Source organism: Carlito syrichta, unplaced genomic scaffold (genome assembly GCF_000164805.1).
Source record: "Carlito syrichta isolate Samal-C Ts95f unplaced genomic scaffold, Tarsius_syrichta-2.0.1 Scaffold153575, whole genome shotgun sequence".
Taxonomy (NCBI): domain Eukaryota; kingdom Metazoa; phylum Chordata; class Mammalia; order Primates; family Tarsiidae; genus Carlito; species Carlito syrichta.
The window spans coordinates 44,394-55,575 of record NW_007097671.1 but is presented as its reverse complement, the minus strand read 5'-3'; the positions used below and the strand labels follow the sequence as shown (position 1 = coordinate 55,575).

Genomic DNA, 11,182 nt, shown 5'->3' with positions numbered 1-11,182 from the left:
GAAACCCCCGAAGTTGTTCTAGACTCACGGATCCCTTAGCTTCCACACCAGTTATTGGTCACACAGCCCTGTTGATTGTCCTCATAGACACCTGAATAAATAACTCAGATCCTCCCCTGATTTCTCCTTCTCACAGGCACTCCTTAGTACAGGACCTGGTCCCTTTACATCTGCATCGCTAAAACGACAGTCAGTCCTCCCATAGAAATGAGTTCGGTTTCAGAAGTGTGTTTGCAAGTCCAATTTGTTCGTGGGTCCAGCAAAGTTAACCTAGGTACCCAACTAACACAATCGACTGTATAGTACTGTACTTAATAGGGTTCGAATATCTTTCACACAAATAATACATTTTTTAAAAAGCCAAGAAAATGAAACTTTTTTTTTTTAATTGGAGTCTCACTCTGTCGCCCAGGCTGGAGAGCAGTGGCACGCTCACGGCCACTGCATTGACTGCTGGGCTCAGGCGATCCTTCTATGTCAGCCAGTCCTTCTATTTGAGCCTTACAAATTGCTGGAACTACAGGTGCATGCCACCACACCCGGCTAATTTCTTTCTTTCTTGTAGAGACAAGGTCTTGTCAAGTTGCCCAGGCTGATCTTGAACCCCTGGACTCTGGTAGTCCTTTCACCTAATGCCAAACTGCTGGCATTACAAGTGTGAGCCAACGCACCTGGCAAAGAAAACATTATTAATCTTACAGTACAGTACCTTGCACGTACTTGACAATGTATGCCAGACACGTGAACTCACTTACATGATTAGACATGTACATTTGCATCTTTGAAAGTTTGCAACTTGAAGGTTTGTATGGAGGGGACCTACTGTACCTTCTAACTGCTTTCCCACTACAGTATTTCTCATTCTGTCCTTCAGAAACACGGATCTGAACCATGTCCTCTTTTTGCTTAAAATTAATGATTCTTTGTAGTTGGCAGAATATAGCTTTGTGTTGTACATACTTTGCATAACCTCCTGAGCAGTGGGTCATAGCTCTACCTGTCTTTCTGAACATGTCCCCCACAGCTTTCCCTAGTGTTCTCCTGAACTCTAGCTGCACTGAACTATTTACTGTTTTCTGTCAGTTACGGTTCCTTCAGTCCAAAACGCTCTTCTCCAGCGCTTCTTTCTTGATATGATGCCTCTTTAGATTTCAGAATGTAACATGTCATCTTCCAGAATATTTCTGTTTTCTCCCCAACTCATCCTGGGTCAAGTTTCTTCTCCTGGACCACCAGTGAGTGTGCTTTGTACAGTACCACTCTTAGAATGCATTGTAGTGTTTTCAGGCTAAAAATACACTGTGTACTCCTTGAGAACAGGGGCTGTATTGTTTGTGTATAAATGCCCCTCACTTACAGACTACATAACCTTCTTCAGCAAACTTTCAGTAAATCACTGGATGTTTTCATGTTAGGAGATTAGATGTGTGAGTCTTTAAATCCACCTGAACCCAAATGTCTTTCTCTCATCCTTTTTTTGTCTACCTTCTCATTTCTATGGTACATTTATTAGCCCTTCATTTTACGTTATATACACTAGGAAAAGTGAGGTTGACATTGAGTCCATTGGCCAGGCGTGGTGGCTCAAGCCTGTCATCCCAGCACTTAGGGAGCTAGAGGCAAGAGGATTACCTGAGTCCAGAGGCTCGAGACCAGCCTGGGCAACTTGGTGAGACCTTGTCTTTACAATAAATCAAAAAATTAGCCAGGCGTGGTAGCACATGCCTGTAGTTCCAGCTACTTGGAAGACTGAAGCGGAAGGATCACCTGAGCCCAGCAGGCTGAGGCTCCGGTGGCCATGAGCGTGCCACTGCACTCCAGCCTGGGTGAAAGTGAGACTCTGATTCAAAAAAGAAAGAAAGAAAGAAAGTAATTGAGTTTATCATTTTTGTTGCTTAGGAACAGCTCTTGCAAAGACAAGCATATAGATTAGTTTAAAAATATGGCGGCTCAGTGGCTCAGCCTGTAATCCCAGCACTTTGGGAGGCTGAGGCGAGTGGATTGCCTGAGCCCGTGGGTTCAAGACCAACCTGGGCGACTTAGCGAGACCTTGTCTCTACAATAAATCAAAAATTAGCCGGTTGTGGTAGCACGCATCTGTAGTTCTGCCTACTTGGAAGGCTGGGGTGAAAGGATCACCGGAGCCCAGTGGGTGGATACTGGGTGACAGAGTGAGACTTCAACTAAAAAAAAAAAAGTTAAAAAAAATTTTTATATATATATATATATATATATATGTATATATATCAGATGCTAAAATTGTCTTGCTTGTAAAAATTCTTAGTTATCTTATTTCATTAGAATTACATTGATTCTCGAATTAAAGGAATCCCCTTAAGGGATTCCCGCAGAGAGCAGGAGATGATCTTAAGTTCAAGTAAACTAGTACTTACCAGGTACCTGCCTTACTGTTATGGAAAGAGGTGCCCAGTGAGGAGAGACAGTCCCTATCTGCAGCTGGTCTGGGGGTGGTGATTGACATAGTTTAACTTGAATGTAATACTAAGCCAACTGCGCAAAGTGCTTGTGATAGCAGTGAAACAGCCTGTGACCCCTTCTACGACATTACTGTAAAAAACAGTTGCTGAAATGCTTCCTCGCTGGCTTCAAAGCTCATTGTCAACATTTTAGTTTTTTTCAAATAGCTGCTATTAACATTTTGACAAACAGCCTTTCAACTATCGCTGTATGTGTAATGCATGCTTTTACATAAATGGTATCTTACCACCCACCTTGTTTTATGTCCTTTTTATTTTACTCAGTGTGTAACGGATACTTTTCCATAAATGTAATTATAAATTTTAAAACTTACAATGCATTTTCCCTTGACTGAACAGTTGCATTTTAAAACTGATCCTAAGAAATTAGTTCAGGGTATGCACAAAAATGTAGCTATGATGATATGTTTTGCAACATTATGAGGTAAAGTGTTATTAGTATTATAAAGTATAACGCTACAAAGTAGCCGGGCTCGGTGGCTTAGTCTGTAGTCCCGTGCCTTTGGGAGGCTGAGGTGAGTGGATTGCCTGAGCCCGCGGGTTCGAGACCTGCCTGGGCAACTTGGTGAGACCTCATCTCTACAATAAATAAAAAATGAGCCAGGCATGGTCACGCTCACCTGTAGTTCAGCTACTTGGAAGGCTGAGGCGGAAGGATCACTGGAGCCCAGCAGGTCGAGGCTGCGGTGGCCGGGAGCGGCCAATGCACTCCGCTCTGGGTGACAGAGTGAGACTCCAACTCAAAAAAAAAAAACGCTATAAAGTAGTGAAGCCGGACTCAGAGGTTCAGCCTGTAATCCTGCGCCTTGGGAGGCTGAGGTGAGTGGATTGCCTGAGCCCGCGGGTTCGAGACCTGCCTGGGCAACTTGGTGAGACCTCATCTCTACAATAAATCAAAAAACTAGCTGGGCGTGGTAGCACGCGCCTGTAGTTCTGGCTCCTTGGAAGACTGAGGCGGAAGGATTGCCGGAGCCCCAGCAGGTTGAGGCTGCGGTGGCCGGGAGCGGCCACTGCACTCCAGTCTGGGCGACAGCGTGAGACTCCTACTCAAAAAAAAAAAAAATAGTGAAGAAATAGACTTATTGATATTGAGAATTTTGTATCATTGGATGGAGTCAATAACCAAAATGTATGATATGGATTCAGGTTTTATTTATTTTTGAGGTGGAGTCTCACTCTTGTCACCCAGACTGGAGTGCAGTGGCACACTCATGGCCACCATAGCCTCCACCTGCTGGACTTAGGCAGTCCTTCCACCTCAGCCTTCCAAGTAGTAGTTTTGTTTTTAAAATTTGTTTGTATATACATATATGCATAGAAAAACTCGCAAAATGTACAACAAAACTACCTATCTGGGAGAGGAAATTTTCGGTAGTTTTAAATTTTGTTCATTTTTGCTTTCGGCCTTTCTACAAAACTTAGGTAAATTGTGTCATTAGAAAAGGTTTTGTGAGCCGGGCTCAGTGGCTCAGCCTGTAATCCCGCGCCTTTGAGAGGCTGAGGTGAGTGGATTGCCTGAGCCCGCGGGTTTGAGACCCGCCTGGGCAGCAAGACCTCATCTCTACAATAAATCAAAAAATCAGCCAGGCGTGGTAGCGCATGCCTGTAATTCCGGCTACGCGGAAGGCTGAGGTGGAAGGATCGCCGGAGCCCAGCAGGTCGAGGCTGCGGTGGCTGGGAGCGGCCACTGCACTCCAGTCTGGGCGACAGAGTGAGACTCCAACTCAAAAAAAAAAGAAAAAGAAAAGGTTTTGTGGAGCCAAGATAGAACTATTGTTAAAGGCTGATTTTATCAGTGCTCTAGAAATTTTTTTTGTTATTACCAACTATAGGCTAACTGAATATTTCAGGCAACATTATCAATGGATCATGATCATGGTTTCTTCCTGGATATTCTTCTACTGGTAGTTGGTCAATAATTGCATGGTTCACAAGTGCCCTTCAGAAACCAGTCGATGAATACTGTCGCTATACAGCTAATCTTTTAAGTTTTGATTATTTGATTCTTCCAGATGTCAAAAGTTTAGGGACAGTCTTGCTGACAGCACCTCAGTCTTTTTTATAGCAAGCATTATGTTGTAATTGTAGGTTGTTGTTGTTTTTCTTTTCCTGGCTGACTGTAAGTTCCTTGCACATAAAAATTAACTTAAGTCCTTTGCCTAATACAATGCCTAGCACGTATCAGGGTCCTGAAAATATTTCTTGTCTATGTGTATTTTTTGGCAGCTTAATATAAAGATGCTAACTAGCAATCAAATCCTTTTGACAGGAGTAATATTAAATACTGTTCCTTAGATTGAAATCTCAACAAAATGAATAACACTTTCCTCAGTTTTAAAAATGTAGTCATTTGGTTAAGCCTAGAGTAATGTGTATCTGAAGCATAATGTTATCGTGTGTGTGTGTGTTTCTTTAAGAGTCAGGAACTCTCTCTGTCATTCAGGTTGGAGTGCAGTGGCATAGCCATGGCTCACTGTAGCCTTGAACTCTTGGGCTCAAGCAGTTGTCCTGCTCCAGCCTCCCAAGTAACTGGGATTATAGGTGTGGGTTACCACACTTGGCTGGAAATGCATCTCTTAATAAGATCAGTGGAGTTTTCTTTTTTCTTTCAGAGATAGGGTCTCACTCTGTTTCCCAGGCTTGAGTGCAGTGACATGATGATAGTTCATTGTAACCTTAAACTCCTGGGCTCAAGTGATCCTCCCATCTCAGCCTCTCACATGGCTGGGATTTGTTTTATACATGCCACTGTGCCCAGCTACAGAGTTACAGTTTTATTTGAGAAGCCGAAGTTTAAAGTTGCAGGTAGAAGTTGGAAGAGACATACAAGCCAGTGAGGCTGTGTACCTTATAAGGTGACGTTTACGTTAATGTATCTTGTTCCTAACAGATCAGTCATTGGCATCATGAACTGGAATAAAGGTGGCCCTGGCACTAAGCGGGGATTTGGCTTTGGAGGTTTTGCCATCAGTGCTGGTAAGAAGGAAGAACCCAAACTTCCCCAGCAGTCCCACAGTGCCTTTGGGGCACCCAGCTCTTCTTCTGGGTTTGGAAAGTCAGCTCCACCACAGCTCCCTTCTTTCTACAAAATTGGATCTAAACGGGCCAACTTTGATGAAGAAAATGCGTAAGTGATCATTTCTGGTGATTTAGTAAAAAGTTGGGCTTTGAGATACTCATTCCATCAAAAGAAATTGGGGCAAAGAAACTTATGTGTTTCCCAGGTAATAATGACTTCTTAAACTGGTTGCCTTGCTGAATTTCACTGCTCCTAATAGGTTAAATTGTCAGGTTTTCTCATATGTAAGGACGATACTTGAACCTTCAGCCACTCAGTGAATTATGGTTTCTTCCTGGATAGTGTTCTAGGGGGCCATTGCTCAATAAATGCCTGGTTGCAGAATTGGAAACCTTTGGAACTTAAATGTGGCTGAAGAATTTTATTTAATTCATATGATTTGGGGTGGTCTTCTTTTCATTTTTCTTTTGAGACAGGGTCTTACCCTGTTCCCCAGGCTAGAGTACAGTGGTGTGATCATGGCTCATTGCAACCTCCATCTTCTGGATCCTCCCACCTTTGTCCCTCAAGAACCTGGGACTACAGGCACATGCCACCACACCCAGCTAATTTTTTTATTTTTTTGTGAGGTAAGATCTCACTGTGTTGCTCAGGCTGGGTCTTGAACTCCTGGGCTCAAGCGATTCTCCCACCTTGGCCTCCCAAAGTGCTTGGATTACAGACAGCCACTATGCCCAGCTGGTTTTTGGTGGTCTTTACTGCATTCTTTTATTGACATTATATAAAATGTATGGTAAACACAGGCTGTTGTCAGAGCTGGTAGAAACACAAGTTTGCCTTAGCATCTAAGTCCTTGAAACTCTTAAGTTGGAACATCTGTTAGTGGTAGAAAAATCTCAGCAAAATTGTCAAGAAAAAACTGTCTTTTTTTTTTTTTTTTTTTTAAGTTGGAGTCTCACTCTGTTGCCCAGACTGGAGTGCAGTGGCCACTCCCGGCCACCACAGCCTCCACCTGCTGGGCTCCAGTGATCCATCTGCCTCAGCCTTCCAAGTAGCCGGAATTACAGGCATGTGCTACCACGCCTGGCTGATTTTTTTTTTAATTTATTGTAGAGATGAGGTCTCACTGCCCAGGCGGGTCTCGAACCCGCGGGCTCAGGCAGTCCACTCACCTCAGCCTTCCAAAGGCACGGGATTACAGGCTGAGCCACCGAGCCCAGCTCCTTTTTTTTTTTTTAAAGAGACAAGATCTCTCTCTGTGGCCCAGGCTAGAATGTAGTGGCAGGATCATAGCCCACCACAACCCCGAACTTCTGGGCTCAAGCCATCCTTCTGCCTTAGCCTCCTGAGTACTCATGGCTAGAACTGTAGGTGAAAGCTGCCACTCCTGGCTTTTTGTTTGTTTGTTTTATAGAGACTAGGTCTTGCTATGTTGCTCAGACTGGTCTCAACTCCTGGCTTCAAGGAATCCTCCTGCCTCAACCTCCCAAAGTGCTGGGTTTACAGGTGTGAGCCTCTGTGCCTGGCTTCCAGTTATCATTTTTAACTTGTTTGTGTAATAATAATAAGGTGGTTATAAAAAACTGTGATTTGAGGGTTTGAGCTTGAAGTTCTATAGAGAACTCCCTTAGTGAAGTGAGAAGAAATCTGCTATTACTATTATTTCCAATCTGGTTGTGTCACTGCTTTAGGTGTTTTTTTGTTTGTTTTTTAAGCCAGTCTCACTTCATGGCCCAGGCTGGAGTGCAGTGGCACGCTCACGGCCACCGCAGCCTCGACCTGCTCGTCTCAGGCGATCCTTCAGCCTCAGTCTTCCAAGTACCTGGAACTGTAGATGCACACCACCAGGCCTGGCTAATTTTTTTATTTATTGTAGAGACAAACCTTCATTAAGTTGCCCATGCCGATTGCGAACCCTTGGGCTCAGGCAGTCCTCTCACCTCCACCTTCCAAAGTGTTGGGATTACAGGCGTGAGCCACAACCACTCCTGGCCTAGCAGGGGTTTTTTAATTAAAATACGTCTGTCAGGCACAGTGGCTCATTCCTGTAATCCCAGGATTTTAGGAGGCCCAGGCAGGAGGACTGTATGTATGTATATATGTATGTATGTATGCATGCATATATGTATGTACCGGGGTATGCACATTTTAAGAGATGTTATTTTAGTTCGCTGTAATCAGAAGTGTCTGGATGATGATGGTAACCATTTTGAGCACCTCTTGTAATAGCAGATGTCAGGAGTGACTAGCATCTTTTGTTATCAGTGTATACCAAGTACTATAATTTTAATATGGTTTTTTCCTTTCTTTCTTTTTTTTTTGAGTGGGAGTCTCATTCTGTTGCCCTGACCGGAGTGCAGTGGCACTCTCCCTGCCACAGCAGCCTTGAACCCGTGGGTTCAGGGAATCTACTCACCTTGGCCTCCCAAAGTGCTGGGATTGCAGGCTGAGTCACCAAGCCTGGCCAGTTTTTTCCTTTCTTAAATGTGTATACAGTTTTTGGCACCCTCTGTATATACACCATATATTAATGTGTATATATTATTATATAGTATTCATATTCTATTACATTAGTATACATAACAACAGTATATAAAGGAACACAAGTAAGAATACATTATATATATTTTAGTATATAATGTTGCATATATAGTACAGTATATAACGGATAGTTACATTAGCGTTTACATATATGTGTATAGAATAACAGTTGTTAGCCTTTCTTAAATAATTTTTATGAAAACTTGAAATGTTTTAAATTTTTGAGCTGTAGTTATTTATTTAAACTAATATTTGGTTATATTACCATTTAATTTTGTTTTGTTTTAGTTTATAAATAGCTTCATTGACAGTCTTTTCTGGAATGTTAGAAAGTGGTACTTTATCCAGGCCTTAAAGTTGTCCTTTCTGAATACTTTAAATAGTATGGTAAATGATTTTTGGATTTAGCATTTTTAATTCTAGTTTCCTGTGAGTTCTTAGAAAATAGACCAGGAACTTCTAAAGAAAGCTTCTAGCCATATGAAATTCTCACTTTTTTTTTTAAGGATTATGAAGAATAAACTAATTATTTAATGTTCCATACAAATGTCTCGTTTTTTTCCCATAATACAAACTCTTTAACATTGGTCATATATATTTTACAATGACATACTGAGTTTGTATTGAAAACTCATCCATTTTAATGGAACTGGGCATACAATTTGAGCAGACGTTACTGAAATGGAGAATTTGCTGTGACTGCTTTTTTTTGAATACACGAATTTTGCACATATTAATTGTACTTAATGATTAGGTCCTTAACCAAAGCTTTTGGGGTCTGTATAGGATAAATCTCTTTTTTTTTTTTTTTTTTTTTGAGTTGGAGTCTCGTTCCATTGCCCAGGTTGAAGTGCAGTGGCACGCTCACAGCCACACCCAGCGTCAACCTGCTGGGCTCCAGCAATCCTTCTGCCTCAGCCTTCCTAGTAACCAGAACTATAGGCACGCTCTACCACGCCCAGCTAATTTTTTGATTTATTGTAGAGATTAGATCTCGCCGAGTTGCCCAGGCTATTCTTGAAACTGTGGGCTCAGACAGTCCACTCGCCTTGGCTTCCCAAAGTGCTGGGATTACAGGCTGAGCCACTGAGCCCAGCCAGAATAAATCTCTTAATAGTAGTTTTATGATAATAAAAATTTTTGTTAAAGATTCACTGACCCCAAACTAAACATTTGCTTTACCAGTTTGCTTTTTAATTCTCAGATATTTTGAAGATGAAGAAGAGGACGCTAGCAATGTTGATTTGCCTTACATTCCCGCAGAAAACTCACCAACCCGCCAGCAATTCCATTCCAAGCCAGTAGATTCTGACAGTGATGATGATCCCTTGGAGGCATTCATGGCTGAAGTGGAGGCAAGTATCAGCTGTGTTTCATGACAATACTTAGCAGTTGGAAATAGGTCAGGGCCAGCTCACGCTTATAATCCCAGCATTTTGGGAGGCCCAGGCAGGAGAATTGCGTGAGCCCAGGAGTTCAAGACCAGCCTGGGCCAAATAGTGAGACCTTGTCTGTAAAAAAAAAAAATAAGCTAGGCATGGTGACATGTGCCTGTAATCCCAACTACTTGGGAGGCTGAGGCAGAAGGATTGCTTGAGCCCAGGAGTTTGAGGCTGTGGTGAGTCATGATCACGCTATTGCACTCCAGTGTAGGCGACGGAGCAAGACCATAACTCAAACAAACAAGTAGATCAGGTTAGCCCAGCACTTCAAACCTTGTTCAGAATGTTTTCTAGGCTTCCCCTTTTTGAGGATATTTTTTGAGAATTTTGCTGCATTACTCTACAGTCTCATATACCTTTCTTATGCCCTGCGTTTTCAGAGATGATTGGTGACTAGAGTGTGAACTGTAGCCCTTGGCCATAGTAGCTCAAGGCATGTGCCTGTGTGTGTTTCTGCTTGCTTTACTTTAATAATCTTAGTGTATTGAGTGGAAGAACATTATCTCTCTCTCTCTTTTTTTTTTTGAGTTGAAGTCTCACTCTGTCTCCCAGGCTGGAGTGCGGTGGTGAACTCACAGGCACTCCAATGTCAACCTGCTGGGCTCCGGCCATCCTTCTGCTTCAGCCTTCCAAGTAGCCAGAACTACAGGTGCACGTTACCATGCCTGGCTAATTTTTGATTTATTGTAGAGACGAGGGCTCGCCAAGTTGCCCAGACTGGTCTCAAACCCGCGGGCTCAGGCAATCCACCCTCCTCGGCCTCCCAAAGTGCTGCAGTGACAGGCTGAGCCCCTGAGCCCGGCCACTATCTCTTTCAGTCTTGCACTTACTAAGTATGTATGTATGTAAGGCAGTTACCTTAAGGAACTTGCTGAAAGGACAGGTTCCGTATTGTGTGGTTTTAAGTGTCATTTCTTCCTCAACATCCATGATCTCCCAGTGGAGGTGGAAGCTCACAACTCCCTCCTTGGAGCGCTTCAAACTCAGGTGTTTCCACTGTGTTTTCATCTTCTTTCATCTCTCTGACTCTTTTCCATTCCGTCTTCTTGGTTTATCTAACGAGACAGGGGCATGTGTGCCGTGTCACAGCTCCCCAGGCTGAAGTGTAGTGGCACGATCATAGCTCACTGCAGCCTCAAACACCTGGGCTCAAGCAATTTTCCCACCTCAGCCTCCCAGAGCACTGGCTGTTTTCTCATTGTTTACTTCTTATTATGGAAAATTTCCAACACATGCAAAAGTAGAATAATAAACTGAACCCTCGTGCACCCTTCAATCAGTTTTATTAGTTAACATCTTTTGGCCAGTCTTGTGTTGTCTAATCACTTCCATTTCCAATTCTTTTTTGGATTATTTTAGAGTAGCTCTCATATGGTTACAGTTTCATTTATTGATGGATGTAATTTCACCCATCAGTGTTTCTGTGGCTCTGGTAAGATAACTCTTAAAAATTATAACCGCCAGCCCGCGGGTTCGAGACTCGCCTGGGCAACTTGGTGAGACCTCATCTCCACAATAAATCAAAAAAAAAATTAGCCGGGCGTGGTAGCACGCGTCTGTATTTCCAGCTACTCGGAAGGCTGAGGCAGAAGGATCGCCGGAGCCCAGCAGATAGAGGCTGCGGTGGCCGGGAGCAGCCACTGCACTCCAGTCTGGGCGACAGAGTGAGACTCCCACTCAAA

General features: G+C 43.1%; 1 protein-coding gene across 4 annotated transcripts in view; it reads left to right on the top strand.

The window, feature by feature from the left end:
* The first annotated feature begins 940 nt into the window (after positions 1-940).
* The window catches only part of DDX42 (DEAD-box helicase 42), a 35,586-nt gene continuing 25,344 nt past the window's right edge, over positions 941-11,182 (top strand). Inside the window, exons 1-2 of one of the 4 annotated variants that reach the window (XM_008050670.2) lie at positions 941-952; positions 1,547-1,550. Coding sequence is in view for 2 of the 4 variants with exons in the window: in XM_008050667.1 (XP_008048858.1) it covers positions 5,405-5,625; positions 9,263-9,413 (372 nt within the window). In the remaining 2 variants the exon portion in view is untranslated. Of the gene's footprint in view, positions 953-1,546; positions 1,551-5,379; positions 5,626-9,262; positions 9,414-11,182 lie in introns of those variants that run through there. The other 3 variants (XM_008050667.1, XM_008050668.2, XM_008050671.2) reach the window with 3 other exon arrangements.